This window comes from Nilaparvata lugens, chromosome 1 (genome assembly GCF_014356525.2).
Source record: "Nilaparvata lugens isolate BPH chromosome 1, ASM1435652v1, whole genome shotgun sequence".
Lineage (NCBI taxonomy): Eukaryota > Metazoa > Arthropoda > Insecta > Hemiptera > Delphacidae > Nilaparvata > Nilaparvata lugens.
In genome coordinates this window covers 81,520,867-81,539,013 of record NC_052504.1, presented here as the reverse complement: position 1 = coordinate 81,539,013, position 18,147 = coordinate 81,520,867, and the positions used below count along the sequence as shown (strand labels likewise).

The following is an 18,147-nucleotide window of genomic DNA, read 5'->3' as shown; positions in this document are numbered from 1 at the left end:
TATTCTTTATATAAAATAACGATTAGCCTCCTGCTTGGCATCAGTCGGTAAAGCATGAGATTTGATATAATAGGGCGTGGTTTTCTAATAGTATTCAGTCTTAAAAAATCTTGATAGGCCTAGATATGGGCTTCTCCAATAACTCTTGTAATTCAATAATAATAAATATATATATATATAAATGATACTTATACTACAGAGATGAGGAATATAAAATAAATTGCACACCATGAAAATTTTACGCATATATTACATAAATAATGCAAAGATCAATCGAGGCAAAAAATATATATAGAGCGATAAAAAATATAATATAAAAAAAATAGAACAATAATTATATCAGCAAAATATCACAGGCTAAACTTTATATTCTAGATTTATGGCACGAATCATTACCATGTGCCTTTATCTTAAAATCATATGCATTCTTTGCATGTAGCGGCGACATGCACTTGCTAATACTTGTCGACTTGGATAATTCAATCAAAAATATGTGCTCTAAGATCAGCTTGATAAATTAGCCACTAATAATCCAAATATATATATATATATTAAAATCTCTAGTATTTAGTAGATTTATTTGTATCGAATATATATTTTTATCTCAGGGTGCAAGATTCGGCACCTGACGGAATAGGTAGAGCCATTCATCTAGTGAATTAGAACTATGATAAATTATCGCAAATTGTATTGCAAAAAATTAAATATTGTATGCATATGTTTTAATAGCCTAGATTTCGTACTTCTTTGATTAAATAGAAATTTCTAAAATATTGATCTATATATTTTCTTTCAATTAAATACCTTTAATACTAATTTTTACTTGCGCAAGTATTACTCTTATTAATTTCTCAATTTATAATAACCCTTTCGGCGAGCTAGCTTTGATCATCAGATTAATTCGAAGCACTAGGGCGCCCATCACTAAATTCAAATTTAATCACTCACGTGTCGAAAATCTTCTTGTAAGCCGCCGATGTCGATCCAACTCCATGCGGTCCGGGAATATGGTAGCCGGAATCGTCTCCTCCAAGGGGTTATAAATTTAATTAAAATGAAAAATGACTTCTGCTTCACAATAGCATCACGAAGTCTTTTAAGAAATTTAATAATTTACTTTAACTTTAAATTTTTACAAAATTATTAATAAGGTACTTCGCTCTAAAATATTTGGGGTCCTCTTATGGTGGCATCTGGCTGGCGAGTGTGCTGGTTCTTCCTTCTCAAGTTTTACAGATCCTCTTTCCGACTTCAAATTAGCATAAAATTTAAATATCTCAATCCTCCGCCATTAAAATTCAAATAGATCTTACAAAGAAATGCCAAGATATTGCTTAGATTATATGATTAATAATTTCTTTGCATTCGAGCCATATTGATAACATAGATTACACAAATTTTTACACGAAATCTACTACAATTATATAAATATATATAAATATTTTTGAATCGGCCTACAGTTGCCGCCTATTAACTGCCGTTTTACTATTGGTGCATGCAAATTTTATTAGGTATTCATGCGCCTGGTAACTCTTATTTCCTGAATACATTAAATTATTTTTATTTGGTTTTATATTTATGCTCTTTGCATGCTAGTTAATATTATATATATTAATATTAATTCCATGCTAACTAATAATTAGCCACGTGGACGGGTGTTTTCTCACATTGCACACCGTCTGATTGCAATAAAGCTCTGCCAAGGGGTTTTGGTCAGATTCTACGTTCTTCGGTTTGATCGATCTCTAGGTCACCGATCTGTGAATACATCTATCTAACCTCAATCTTCAAATATTTTATAAATAATATATTATGAGTAGTAAACTTTCTTCAAATCCTTTTTAAGTTCTTGTACCATTTAGCCAGAACAAGCTGATGCTATCTTATCTTGATTATTATCTGCTTGGCGATATTAGCCAATTACTTTATTTTTAGACCTATTACTATTTCTGTTAGGGCTTTTCATCTACCCAGATTTAAGATGTTACACACGCCCCTGGGTTTGAATTCAAAATATTTGAGAATCACAATGTTTTTAATGAAAACCCACCCTTCAAATACACTGATATACACTATACTTTATTTATAAATTATACTCTCCTACTTCTATCACATTTCGCAGTCATATTTGCTGCATCTCCTTTATACCTTTATCAAAACAATAACAAATTCTCCTCCTCAACACACATAAAAATATCATAAATATAAACTTCTAAACGTACTCCTCCTGACACCATTTACAACACAGTAATTTTTGAATTCGCCGCTTGCAGGGCTGCCAACTTAACTACACACATTTCATAATTCTCATAAATGATTCCTTTTAGACAATAATTTCGATTCATAAACTTCTGGGCTTATATCTTATAGTATTTCTTAGGTCTTAATATAAATAATTTTCTATACATCAGGTACAATACTTTCTTTTGCTAATGGCTCTTTGGTTTTGGTAATTGGTATTCACTTTAAATCTTTTCAGGTAACAAACGTGGCATAATTAAAAGTAATAAATATAAAAACATAAATAAATATATCGACATTAATAAATATAATAAATAACAATAATAAATAACTCTTTGGGTACAGTACTTCTTTTTATAAACATATGTTCAACAGATATTACATTCATTTGATTTGGGTGGCTTTGGTCAGCTGTTCGCTGTTCTACAATTCATAGTGTTTCATGTTACATCAGAATTTGCTATCGACTTTCATAACTAACCTAACTGCTCGATTTTTTCTCTTAAAAAGGTAATTAACAAATTTTAATTTTATTATCCCCGCTTGTGTCCTTTTTTATCTGATGTATATAATTTAATTACATATTTAAAAATTGTTCTTTTCCTTATTGCAGGCTTCTGACGGCTGGAAGGAATTAAAACATTGGATTGTTGCCACGAGGTCCTATACCAATTTTAAATTTATTAGATTTTCAGTTCCAAAATTATGTGGAAACAGACAATATAGTTTTTATTAAAACATTCACTTGAGTTATTTGTATTGGTTTGAAAAAATTAAGATTGAGTATTTAAATAGATAAGTAAGATTGGAAAATAGAAAGAAAAATAAAAATCTCAGTACCCTTTTTGAATTATTTAATCACAGCAAGTTTCGGACATTTATGCCATTTTCAAGTGATATCACTTGGCATCAATGTCCGAAACATGTTGTGATAAAATAATTCAAAAAGGGTACTGAGATTTTTATTTTTCTTTCTATTTTTATTACAAGTAGCCCTATACAGAAAAGAGATAAGTAAGATTGGGTAAGATTGAAATAGGTAAAGTAAGTAAGATTGAAATAGGTAGGCCTACTTTTCGCTTCAATACCGCTTCAAAAAAATCTTCCAAACCTTCGAAAAAGAGAAATATTTGTTGAGCCTTTTAAAATAGGAACTTTCCAATAATTTTTAAAAAAGTATTGACAGCAAAATCAAACATATCTCAAGAGAACTGCCACTAGATACAACGACGATAAACGCGTTTATATCCGAAATCATTGCTCATACTGCGAATATCTCTCAGCTGCCTACAGTAGGCCTATCGAATGTAAGGATGACGGGGGGGGGGGTGAAATGCTAACAAAATTAAATTAAGTTCAAGAGTATGGTAATAGCAATATAAGGAGCAGAGTGAGCGGATATTCGGCCAGATGTTGTCATTGAAGAGCGTTGATGTGCTGGAGCGACATTATGGGGGGTGAAGCAGGGTGGCAGCCTCCCTCTCTCCCATCCACCCTGGTGCGGTGGAATGATATTTTGAATTTAATAATCTGCTCAGCGCTCACAACTTACTTAGCAATCTGATCTTCCGGCTCGATGAACTCAAAAAGAAGCTGCAACTCCTCTTGCCATTTACCACTGCAGGCCTCAACTGCCAACTCTCGGCTGCCTAGATGTCATCGCAATCAATAACCGAAAACAGATTCGCAACTGCACGACTCTAATACTTTTGGATGTGAACGCCGAAATTAATTAATAGATGTCGCATGAAACGAGGAGCCGAATCGAATTATTCAATTATTTATGAGTTATTGTTTGATTAGGTGATTTAAACAATTGAGGAGTTCAATGATTGAATTTATTGTTCCAATTTACAGAAATATATAATGTTCTGTATAATTTAAAACTTTTACAAGATCACAAGTTTCGCCAATATTACCGAATTCTCAACAGTCATGAGACGTGTGAGATTGATTGAAATGAATTTTTTCTTATGTATTATTGAAGTTAATGTGTGAATGAACTGCATTTTTATCCTCGCATGCCTAGTAGAGGTGACTTATATTAAAGATCCTTCAATACAACGTATTGTTATAATGTTATAATATTACTATATTATTTTCATAATATCACATTATAACGTTGTTATGATTTAATATTTTTGTCTCATCAATTAATTGACAGTTAATTTTAAAGTGACATCATGATGAATTAATGCAATCTATTTACATTTACATTTTTTTCCGTAACTCATCTAAAAAGTACCACGATTTAAAATGAGGTGTAGATGATTATGCTATCCATTGATTCATTTAAATAATATTTTATAATTTTAAAATGTATTTTATATTTGATGCTTCATATCTTAGATTAGTATGAATAAAATTGGGAAGAAAAGTGAGAAACGGTCAATCCCACGAAATAGTAGGATTGTTAATGCTACACCATTACAACAATTATAATATAGAGTTCAAATTGTTTAAATTTTATAAAAAAAAAACACATTTTGAGTTTTAAGAAGAAACTAGTTGTCAAGAAAGAATTTTTATTCAAACTACAGTAATCATATTCTTCTGAACGTAATCTACAACTTATTTTATTGAATATAGATTGATCTATCAAAACGAAAACTTTATATTTACTTATTTTGACAGTATACTACGAAATTTTCCATGTTTAGTTGGAAATTATCATTGTAGAGTATCAAAAATTTAATCAGTATATTAATCTGAAACTATCCATTGTGTTATAAACAGTATAATTATAGAAAATAGATACTCTAAAGTGCACTATTCTGTTTTCATCATCTTGTGTAACTATCTAGCTAAGCAAAAAATACTAGTTTCTTTTAAAAGCTTTTAGTAATGATTATAAGATAATAGCAGAATTTGATCAGCTCTAATTTGATTACTCTAAAAGTGGCTATTGTATTATAAACAGTACAACCATAGTAAACAGATACGGTGCGCACAATTCGGTTTTCATTATGCTGCCATAACTTCTTTCTAGCTGATCTAGAAATACACTTTAATAATGTAAATTTCAATCGGATATTGAATTGAAATGTATTCCAACACGCTACTTAACGAACTTCTATCTAGCTGATCTAGAAATACACTTTAATAATGTAAATTTCAATTGGATATCGAATTGAATTGTATTCCTGCAAAGCAATGCAACAGTAATTGAATTACCTTCAACAGTGAATCACTTCCAAATGGAAATCATTTGAGCGATGATATTAAGCGGAGAGGAACACTTATAAGCCTGCGTTACTGACTACTGTATATTCACATTGGCACAGAGGTAGCAGCGTATAATTGACAACATCCTCTGCCTGATCTGCCTGCCTACACACTCACATCAAACCTCTTATTGGACATCACCATTGTTCTTGCATGTCAAAGGGAGTCATATTTTTCTATTATAGAAACCACTTGAGCACTCATCCAGGCATGCGAGTATAAGACAGTTCATTCACCTCAATGGATGCCTAATTCTTATAGAAATAATAAATAAATATCGGGGCACCGATCTTCGCTCGTTATTTTTATCCTATACTATTAAAAGAGCAACTTCTGTTTATATGTTTAGTTGTTTATATGCTTGTCATATTGACACATATTTTGACACAGTCCCACACACATGAACTCGCTCACTCACTTCCATCATCAACAGACGACGAAATAATATTATTATCATCTGTTTTCCCAAGGATGAATAATAATTATCCTCTTAATGTTCTTCAGCGAGTTTTCCCAGGGATGAGACCTAGTGCAATCAAATCTTTATATTATAAACCTACTATATTCTGATCCAGTCACACTGGATCTCGAAAACGGCTCTAACGATTCTCACGAAATTCAGAACATAGTAGGTTTATAATATAAAGATTAGATTGCACTAGGTCTCATCCCTGAGAAAACTCGCTGAAGAACATTAAGAGGATAATTATTATTCATCCTTGGGAAAACAGATGATAATAATATTATTTCGTCGTCTGTTGATGATGGAAGTGAGTGAGCGAGTTCATGTGTGTGGGACTGTGTCAAAATTATGACTCAGCTGTTGAACTTTTGTAATCATTCAATCAGGTACTTAGTGCCGGTTGCAAAAAAGGCGGGTTATTTTCAATCCTGATTAATTCCAGTAGATCCATCTTTTTGAAATGGTCTTCTCTGATTTGGTTCACGTGAAGTTAATCAGGATTAAAATTTAACCGGCTTTTGTGCGACTGGGCCTTTGTGAGGGAAATTTTTGCATTCCTCTGGGAATTAATCTCAATTTACTGTGATTAGATAGTACATTTCTGTATGAATGTTATTATAATTTCTTCTTTCATAATAAATTTTTTATGCTTTTGTACTCCAGAGCGAATCTCGGTCCCCTATATTTTATTGATAATCAGAACACTCTCTAAAATAATGATCGTGTTTATATTTCACAGCTGGCTATATTGTCATCTTATGAATTTCGGGGATGCGATATTTTGATTTTTCACATACTCACTCGCTCACTCACTATTTTACTATCCACAGCTGTTTCAGCCAAGGATGAATTATCCTTTTAATGACGTTCAGCGAGTTTTCCCAAGGATGAGACCTAGTGCAATCGAATTTTTATATCATAAATCTACTATGTTCCAAATTTCGTGAAAATCGTTAGAGCCGTTTTCGAGATCCGTTGGACATAAATAACCAGATATAAATATATAAAAATACAGAAATTGCTCGCTTAATATAATAGGATAGTAAACCGTGCTCCGCAAGGGTCTAATTAAAACAGATGGAAATTAATTGGAAGTTGCATTTGTCCAAATGCTAATTAATGAATAATTATTATTAAACGAAAATCCCAATTAAATACTGTAAATCACCCCGAAGACTTCTGCTACTGCAAATCTGGCAACAGGGTAAACAGCTAGATGGAAATTCGATGAGCGCTACTATACAAAGCCCGGGAAACAAAATAATTTTTGTATAGTAACGCTCATCGAATTTCCATCTAGCTGTTTACCCTGTTGTCAATATTTGCAGTAGCAGAAGTCTTCGGGGTGATTTACAGCATTTAATTGGTATTTTCGTTTAATAATAATTATTGTGTAATTAAAGACTTGGCATACTGAAATCTTGAAGACTTTGAAATAGGACAATAACCATCCTCAGTATATTGAGAATCTATATGCAAATTTCATGTTAATTAGTCCATTAGTTCAGACGTGATGATGGTCATTCGTGAATTTCCTACCGCGTACATGTATAAGCTAGTTCTTTCATTTATGATATAATAGATTAAAGATGATTCACTTTCAAGACAACCAATAAAAAATGATCAGTTGGGATTTTTTCCAATATTTTTTTATGGAATGTTTCTGTTAGAAGAACTACTTAAATACTCATCCACTCATGCAAGAATAAGGGGCATATGTACCTTCTACGTTTAACGATAATATACGATTCTAGATTACAACTAGAATAGTAGATTATGTAGGGTAATTTTCAGTATAGACAATAATGTCTTCCATGCATTCTTATACCTGAACAGTTATAAGAACCATACCTTCGTAGGTATGGTTGAATTTATCATGATGTGTTGCATTCCGGGTTGAAACGAATAGCTAATCTATCTCTATTTATTTATTATGTATTTATTTACAATGCAAATAACACTGAAAGATAAAATAATAAGGTAGTCCTTGTGCTATTTTTCTTCCAAATTTAAAGGTGACAAAGTCCAAGACTGTTTATTACAGTAGTTTAGGGCCTTGTGAATGTCTGGACTGAGATTAAGAGTGTTACATATATCAATAAAATATTCATTGAATGAGTGCAAGATATCCTCTATGCTTTTGTTAGAAACTGTTTCTGTTAAACATCTATTGTCATTAAACCGAGATGGTGCATAAATGAGCCTGGAAAGTTTGGTTTTCAACTCGATTAATGCTGAATTTTTATCGAGAAATCATAGATGATTAGCTTCAAGGGCAGCTAACCAATTGATGATAAGTTAAAAAAACTTGAGGCAAACTCACACAGCAACAGATGGACATGGACGAATGCAGACAGATGGAGGAAAAAATCCTTCCTCAGGTGTTCGAATGTTGCAATGCACACATTTCTATATGCAGACGTTCCATTTTTCCCCGTCTGTCTGTTGCTGTGTGCGTTGGCCTTTACACTTCAAGTAGACAACTACAGCTACAGCTCAAGTTCACATCAGATATTATAAGAGATCCAACGATAATGGCTACATAGTCCAGTCACTATATATATTGATGTTTGTAAAATATATGCTAGTTCTGATTTTCCAATATATTGTTTGGATACTTAAGAAAAGTCCGGAAATACTTTATATTAGTATTTATGAAATGAAAGTACAGTAAATACCAAACTAATCTATAGAAGAGAATCATCCGTGAAATTTATTATTAATGACATATATTCGTAGGCCTACGTGTTTGCTAACTTTACATATATTGAGTCGTTATGCAAATTATTTTCCTTATTGAGGAATAAGGACATTTAAGATTAATTTCTTGAAATTCCACGAGATTAATTTATCAGCTTTGAATATTTATATTATATTATTTAGATGAGTCCTGTTAATTAAATTTAACCCCTTAGCCTACAAGAATACATATAAAAAGTTATATTGGAAGAACAACTCTGATAAAATTGATTCGCTTATTTCTTGTAATAATAGAAACCCCTAATAGTAAATCAATTAATGCAGATGATAAATGGCTCAATGACGAATCGACAAAGCTCGGGAGGATGCTATAGAGCTGGTAGAAAGTTTGAAGAATTTCAATTTTTGAGACGGAATTTGATTTTACTTGACTCACCATGAATAGTGAGCTCCGAGTCCTTGTTGAACTCGTAGAGACGAATTGCTTCATCCAGCTCCATCTGTGTTGTTATTATGCACGGATCTCCTGAAATTACAAATCAATTATAAATTCATTCAGTTTTACAAAATACATGTATGTGATTTATGTGAGCTGAGTTACTCTTGAATATTACTGTTGCATGTCATTCAATTCAAATTCATAATATCATAAACACTGCCAACAAGTGTTCATCAATCCCAAACTTATAATACTTATTTATGATAGAGCAGATCATGAAGAGAATTATTTCTCCATCTATTGGATTAGAAACATGAAGAGAACCTACAAAATATTTGGACTATTTGATACAAAATTAAGAAATAGGATAAGTTTTGAGCAATAGCCTGTCTTTTCTTTTATGAATATTGTATTTTTACTCAATCCAATTATGGTAGTTTATACAACAGTCTTATGATAAGGATATTTAACACTCGAGTTAGATGTAGAGTTAAGACACAAGTGAGCAAGCGTAGCGAGCGAAAGCGTATCTTAAACACCTCACGAGTGCTTTAAAGACAATATAAAACTGTTGTATACACTATTTTAACTACGACCATGTTATAATGTGAACATTACAACATCACAATAAATCCCAGTACAATAAAATCACAATAAAACAGGGGGCTTTTCGCAATGGATTTTCAAAACTATACTGTAATGAGAACATTATGCAACGACTTGCAAATTTTAACACGGGTTTTGATGCAGGCAAATGATTTCAGTTTGTCAAGTTTTCATTTACCATTAAATTAAGTATTCAGTTTGACAAGTTTTCAATTTGTAAAATTTTCAGTTTATCAAGTTTCAATTCAAGTTTACTGTTCACTCTCTCTGAGTATAGAGAGAGCCTATTATTATTTCAATCTTTTTACCATATAGGATTAGTGGTTGATTTCTTGAGGTGCGTACAGACTTATGCGCCACGAACACGCGAATTTCACTTTTGATCAGCTGATGCTATGCTTATTATACAGAGTGAGTCATATGTATGGGAACCTTTCAATAAATTGGAGACTGTTGTATATATAATACTGTAACTTTCAGGATAAGTTATTGGTCAAACACTCTACCTTTTGACGTACAACTGAATTTCAACCCCTCATAAGGGGGTGACTTAGGGGTTGTAACTCGAATATTTTAAATGTAAAACACCCATTGTGTGGTACATCATTTAAAGGCCTTTTTGTAACACGAAAGATGGCATCGACAAAAATGTTCTATGATACTTGTATGGCGGCTGATTGAAGTTTTAGTTTTAGAAATGATGGGTTGTAACTCAAATATTTTGAACGTAAACACACATTGTGTGATACATCATTTTAAATACCTTCTCAAAACTAGAAAGATGACATCAATGAAAATGCTCCATGATACTTTTATCCAAAATGGCGGCTGATTAAAATTTATTAATTATTTCTTTAAAAACCCAAACTTCAATCAGCCGCCATTTTGGATAAAAGTATCATAGAACACTTTTGTCTTTTTCTTGTTTCAAAAAGGCCTTTAAAATGTACCACACAATGGGTGTTTACATTTAAAATATTTGAGTTAGTCTACAACAGTCTTCAATTTATTGAAGTGTTCCCATAAATATGACTCACTCTGTATATGTATGCACCTTAACCTTACAACAAGTCACCATTGTGATACTTTGCTTGAGAGGTCGTGAATAAAAAAATAAATATGGTCAACATTGTATTTTTACATCATCCAAAATATGGTATTACTGTAAAGACAACCTTACTTGGCAGAATTATGTTGTAACAAACAATACATTGACAATTGTTTTATTATTTACTCTCAAACGCTAACTTTTCTGATGGAAGATTTTATTAGAAATATTGCAGTTAACCAACTGCTGGTATATTATTACTGTACAATTATTCCCAATATCCAATGAAAGCTATATAAATAAAACTGAGGACTTCTGCTACTGCAAATATTGACCGTAGAACTTGATAGCAGAAGGAAATTTTTGGACAGTTTCATTCTTCAATAATTCTTAGTCCTTAATTCTATTTATATAGCTTTCATTGGATATTTGAAATAATTATAATCCGCTAACTTTTCTATTAGGGATGTTGAAGTTTAGTATATTTCTAATAAATTATCTGTACAAATCCACTTTTTAGACATTTAATGCTTTTGAAATTTAGTTTCCATGAGTTTCAGAGAGATGAGATTTGAACATATTGGGAATGTAATCTGTTTTATAAATATAAAATAGCGTTTACTGTTTATAAATGAGTGAATATTTATAGTTACAGTAATACACTAATATTATAATAAACTAGTTATAATTAAGAGTGAATAATAAAACAACTGACAATTTATTGTTGAATACAACATAATTTTGCCAAGTAAGGTTGTCTTCACAGTATCTTAATAACGTATCATCGTTTGAACCATGTAATAAGTAAAATATTGACCATATATCAAGCATCACAAATATTTGGAAAATAAGTAACGCCAGAAGTAGGTGACCACTCCTCAACAATTTTATCTTGATTACGTCATTTGTTAATGACTTGCGTGTGAATTATTAGATGACGAATGACAGTTAATCATTATTTTTAATGTAGAAAGCATGTTTTTGAATGTTGGAAGAATGGTTTCTCTACAAATTTTGAGTAGCTTGGTAGCTTTTTAGTAACAAATTTGAACTTTGTATCTAAAATAATCAGTATCAATGAAAATTCAGAACTGTGTCAAATTAAGAGGAAGCCTTCAAAAATAATCAATCCAATTTCTTATTATAGGTAAGACTGATTATACTATTTTTAATGGTATAGTATTCTTGATAAATCAAAGTTCTACAAACGTTCATCAACTTTGAGAGTCCTTCACAAATTTCAATTGGTTGAATGGTTGGCAAATTTTACTACCAAACATTAATAGAAAACGGCTCTTGGACTTTAAACTTCTAAGTTGAATGATTGATTTAGCAACAATTACTACATGAATGTAATGGAAATTGTTAACTCACCCTCTTCATCAACCCACTTCATGGTGAAAACTTGATCCTGGGAAAAGCGGCAAATCTCTCTCATCAGCTGACTTAGCTGCTCCACTGTTATGTGAGGATCTATGTATGTTATCATTATTTCTCTGTAAATAGAATAGTAATTTACATTATTGATTTATAATAGTATCAACTTACTTGACAGAGTGAATATGTTTTGTTCACTGTTCTTTAGTCAATGCCACATTTTTAAATTTTCAAATAGTTTATATTTTACACTTATATGGTGGAAAAAGACAACCATTGGTTCATAGCAAACTTTGTCCTTTATTCACAACAAACTTGAACATTCAAGTCAATTAAGAATTCATCAAAAGTTAGGATCATTATAGTTTGTTTCCAAGAATATTATTTGTATATTTTACTATAGTGGTATTTATTGATAACCTATAATATCTACTTCATACTCTACTCTACGTTCAATTAATCTATTTTATAGATAAACAGCAAAAGTGAACAAAAATAGTAAGAAGATACTGTAATTTGCCACTTCTGTAATTTACCTAGAGCTTGAACAATGAATAAGGACAATATTAAATAGCAGTTGCACATTAATTTTTTTAATGAAATTCAAAATTTGTTGTTCTAGTGTGTTCCTCTAGTGTTGCCATCTTAATAATTGGAGAGGGAAAAATCGTAGTAAAATTGATTGTGTACGAAAAATCTGTAAAATTGCGTCCGTTTTTTTCAAACACTCTTGCAGATGTTGTAAGAAAATAATGGCAGAGTTCCTTGCCTCATCTGCCGTGGAGGAAACATAGGTGCATAAATGTTGGAATTTTCTGTTTGTAATTGCTGTTTTTGTAGCAATGGGAATACTCGACTGATTGGTGTCGAAATTTCATTATTGGCCATTACTTTTCTGAGAAAACGTCACTGTCAATTAAAACCGTTATCTAACAATGTTGAGTGTTTTTTTCTGTCGCAATTTAAAAGGTTACAAAATCAACATCAATACTGTATGGTTCCAACATGCCATACATCAGAGAATCTATGGAATTTCTAAGGCAGACCTTCACTGGACGGCTCATTTCGTTGCGTGGAGATGTGGATTGAAATCTTCGGTTATCGGATCTGTAACCCTGTGACTATTTTTTATGAGCTGACTAAAGGCACTTGCATACATAAAAAGCACATACAGTTGCAGCACTGAGTGAGATAATAACACAGGTAATTCGAAGGATACCACGTGACTGCATCAGAGGAGTAAGAACAACTTCTCACACAAGTGTATGGACAAAAACGGACGCCATATAACAGATGTTATTCATCAACATTAAAGGAACACACTGTAAGAAATAATTGAGTTGGGCTTGAAAATTAATGTTTAACTGCTACTTTAAATTATCCATACTTCATTGCCCAACCCTGTAGTATAAATTATCGTATTGAAAACCCAAAATACTTTTATAACAAAAAATATCGATCAATTTAGCACATCTCATCCTACAAGAAGTACAGAAAAAGTATTTGTCTTACTAGTTTGCTAGCTTTCTTCATAAGATTTTCCTCTGGTCAGCATTGGACTATACCACCGTCCTCTACCACATCTCTTATTATCCAGTCCTTCCTAAAGCTGCTATGAATTAGAAGTATTCTTAGTATATCGATAAATCACAGTTGGGAGAGCAATTATTGTCTTCATTGACTTTTCTTCTCCATGAATATTTTTCCATTATTAGTTTCCTTTACAGTGTTTTATAAGCTTACGTTTCCTAATATTATATATTGTTATACCTTATCTAGTTTGTTTTTACTTGGCGAAACAAATAAAATGACAAATTGATACACAGTACTATTCTACTTACCCATTATAGGCAGTGTTGACTCTTATGTCAGGCACTTCAGATTCGTTGGCATGGTGCGCGGAAGACATTTTGAAGCTCCTAAGCAATTTACGACTGGCTCGCAATCTACGCCTATAGAATCTAATAACTACTATGTAGGCCTCCCACAAGCAATCCAATGTGACTTGATGGACTGCTTATATCCTGCAATCAATAAAAATATTGTAAAACATTTTTTACCAAATGAAATAAGAAATTCTGTATAATCATACCAGAGTTGCTAAAGCTATCCATGCTGGATGATACTATTTCAATTCTCAATTTTTCTAATGCCAAAAATAAGGAAGAAAGTGCCAATAATTGAAAGTAAATTAAAAATTGAGAAAAGCAACTAGCTCCAAAAAATTCAAATATATTCAACTATTAAAATGTATATGAACTATTACAGTATCATATGTTTTATTTGGGACAACAAAAAGACTAAACTATTAAATTAAAACATTATAAAATTTGAATTGTATATAAAGTACTTGAAGCAGAATAAGTGAACTGCAACTCACTGCCAACACACAAGGTTTCCAACATAAGGCAGTGCCAAATATTACATTGATAATAATTATTGTTGTACTCAAGTCAAAATCAATGTCTATTTGTATTGTATACTCTTGTAATTAATATTGTACAAATATGTATTTGTAATTTTGGCAATAAATTCAATTCAATTCAAAAAATCATGTATAAACATGATCCATTCAAGAAGTATAATAATTATATTTACCATGTCTTCTGCAAACGTATATATTCAGGGCTTATTTGTAAAATAACATCAATAACTTTCTTATTTGTAAAATAACTTCATAGCCTCCTTTTTGAAAACTTTTTAGTATAAAATAAGAAATTAAAAACAACCACTTTCGATTCTTACATTATTTTCTTCAAATTGTAAAGAACATTATGTAAGCATCGAAACTGGTTGTTTTTAATTTGTTATTCTATATTTAAAAGTTTTCAAAAAGGGTACTATGATGTTATTTTTCAAATTTATCATGTCATATCTTTTGTTTGGGGCAAAATGACTAAACTATCAAATTTATGGTCAGACATGTTCCATTCAATAATTATAAATAATATCAACTAATTTATGAATTTTTAATAGAAAAGCACATTTGACGTGGAAACACTAAGTAAGTCTTACTTTTTAGCAGTGAAGACGTTTCAACCTGTTGTCGGTCATTTTATTAATGGTTTAGACACCATTATAATTATGACACCATTCCCTTGAAGCTAGAGTCAGTTTCCTCAGTCTGAAGATGATCAACAACAGGTCAAAACATCATCCCTGCCTAAAATTAAGTGTTTGCACTTCAAAATTGTTCATAATTCGAAGTTTAAATTATTAATAGTGGGAAAGAATGGATTTATAACACAACAATTTATGAATACTCAACTAGACTACTACATAATTATAATATATGGATATAATTCATTCTTGTGAAAAAAAAATTACAAGACATCGATGCTTTTATATTAACCATTAGTCTTGTAGACTTTAGGAGGAAGTCAGGAGATATTAGAGATTAGGAGATATTTCCATCTAGCTGTTTACCCTGTTGTCAATATTTGCAGTAGCAAAAGTCTTCGGGGTGAATGACAGCATTTAATTTGGTTTTTCGTTTAATAATAAAAAGATATTAGTAGGTACTCTTGAAACTGAAACTTTTTAGTATTGTAGATTTGTTGTAATTTCTGGACCAAGAAGTCCAGAATATGGTAGCGTATACTATGGCACACATTACAACTTACCGATTTTTATACAAATGTGAATTTTTATCCATTTATGACAGTTATAAAGTTATACTTTCATTTTCACTTGAGAAACTGATATGAAGTCATTTTCCAACACCAAAACATTGTCGAAAGTGATAAGAAAGCACTAAAGAGTCAGTAGAGTAAAACTTGTAGAAACTGTACCACAAGTTATAACATCTCAGTAATCATGTCGGGCAGATGAATGAATTTTTGTCAGCCAGTACCAACAAATTTAGAAAAAAATATTTTTCAAAAATCAATTCACAACAATAAGGGCCCGGCCACACAGAGAGCGATCACATGGGTTCGTATATCTATATCTAGATCGTAGATTGATTGATTTTTTTATTTTGTGCTAGCTCTAGACAAAGATCTAGATACAGAAACATGTAGCATCGCAAATCGCTCTCTGTCTGGCCGGGTCCTAAACGTTCAACCGTAAGTCCAATCATAGATCATTGTGTATTATTTTCGGCAAAAATTTAATCACCATTATTTCTACCAAAACATTTTTTCTGTATTCAAAAGTTGTCATAGCTACATTTTGTGCGTTCAATAGTACAGAACTTCTCTGCAATATACTCCAAAGACAAAACAAATTTATATAGAATTCAGAATTTATTGGAATAAATAACGTACACCTCCTATTTGTGGTAAAAAGAGCGACCGTTATGTGCACTCGTTTCAACCAAGGAATAACAACCAAGTCGCCGACTACTGGGGGCTGACTGGCCTTCAAAGTTGTCGAGGTAGGGGCTTAGCTTTGTGTTTCAAGATTTGGTTCCCTTGTTTACTTATACTGTGATAAGTGAAGAGGCCCAAGTTCATCGAAACAAAAATTAGGATACTTAGAGCGACAGTTGATTCTCATCCAACAAAAACTCACTGCTATGAGTAGATCCCTCTCAAGTTTAGTTTTCGTTTATAGTGAAATCAAGCCCAAAAATGCTTCTAAGCATTTTAAAATTTCAAATTGTCGTCAATCCTTATGAATAACATCAGTGCTTCGCATTCAAGTGAGTGAATCGCACTATAGCATAGGACAACATAGCTGCAGCTATAGTCAGGTCCACGTTAAGTCTCGGCAGTCGACAAAGTCGACAAAGATACAGTAGCAGATCAACGTCGCTGATCCTCTGTCTTGTCAATACCTTCTATAGACGGTAGCTGATACAGGTTTATTAATGTAATATTAACTGTTCATTCTTCATTAAAATAATCAATTATATTCAATTAAGCAAGAAATTATATTTCACTTTTTGCTATTAGAAAAAACGACTAGCAGTCAGATATTTTACAATAAATGAATTAATCACTCACTGTGACAACGAGATCTTTCGGCAGGTTCGCCATCTTCATTGTAAAATATCTGACTGCTAGTCATTTTTCTAATAGCAAAAAGTGATTTAATAATAAGCAGTTATTGATGGAAAACAACATTGAAGAAATTATATTTTTCAATAATTTCATAATGACTTTTTATGATTAAGATGAAATATTTTGTTAATTATCAATACTAAATTGTTAAAAGATGATCTGGCAACAGAGCAAAGTGAGAAAAAATAGCGCTATCCGCTTTGTTGAATGATAGACAAGGATAGCAATACCATTGCTAATCTAACACTGGCATTATAGCGTGGACCTGACTATAATAGGCTTTAGGACACAGCAGAGAACATATTTTAATTCTTTCTTTATCTATAGTGCCAAATACTAGATGTTGTTATTGAATAATATGCATACTGAGATAATCAGTTTGTATTTATGTATAGGTTGATTTAAAAATTTGACGAATGCAATAGTAAATTTCTTTGGAAGAGCTCCACAGTTTCTATATATTCACCACCATTCACAAACATGCAGTTCTGTACTAAAACATTTTTGATAGAAATTCAGTAGTAAGCAGCAAGTATATAGAATATGTAGCAACTGTGAGGACATGAAACTGAGCTTATGAGCTTAGTTTTATTTATCTTTATCTATTTTTAAGTTGGAGCGTTCAACTAGGCTAAGAAAATATTCTTGCAAGAGCCTTTTTTCAATTTCTAGGTGCCATACCTTCATGAAAACCGAGGTAAGTTTTCAGTTTCAAGTCCTGTTTTAATGATAACTTATAGTCTAAGAACAAAAATGATTCAATTTTGAAAAACAATGAATTTATCAAGTACCCTTTTATCAAATCTCAACTAGTTTCAACTCATTAGAACCATTTTAAAGTGTAAATCAACGAGTTGAAGCTGGTGATTTGATAAAATAAAAATAGTACTTGATAACTTTTAGTAGCCCTATAGAAAATAGCTTTTAGTAGTCCTATAGAAAATGACTTTTAGTAGCTCTATAGAAAAAAAATGAGTGGCTAATTATTGTATATAATGAATCTCTATAAATTGCTTGTTATTGCCATCAACGCATTCATCTA

General features: G+C 31.6%; 1 protein-coding gene across 1 annotated transcript in view; it reads right to left on the bottom strand.

The window, feature by feature from the left end:
- LOC111053821 (atypical protein kinase C-like) overlaps positions 1-18,147 on the bottom strand; it is a 40,979-nt gene that overhangs the window by 18,475 nt on the left and 4,357 nt on the right. The window contains exons 2-4 of the mRNA XM_039445100.1: positions 13,941-14,123; positions 12,097-12,218; positions 9,066-9,155 (exon numbers count right to left, since the gene is read on the bottom strand). Of these exons, the coding sequence (XP_039301034.1) occupies positions 9,066-9,155; positions 12,097-12,218; positions 13,941-14,008 (280 nt within the window). The 5' untranslated portion in view covers positions 14,009-14,123. The remainder of the gene's footprint in view (positions 1-9,065; positions 9,156-12,096; positions 12,219-13,940; positions 14,124-18,147) is intronic.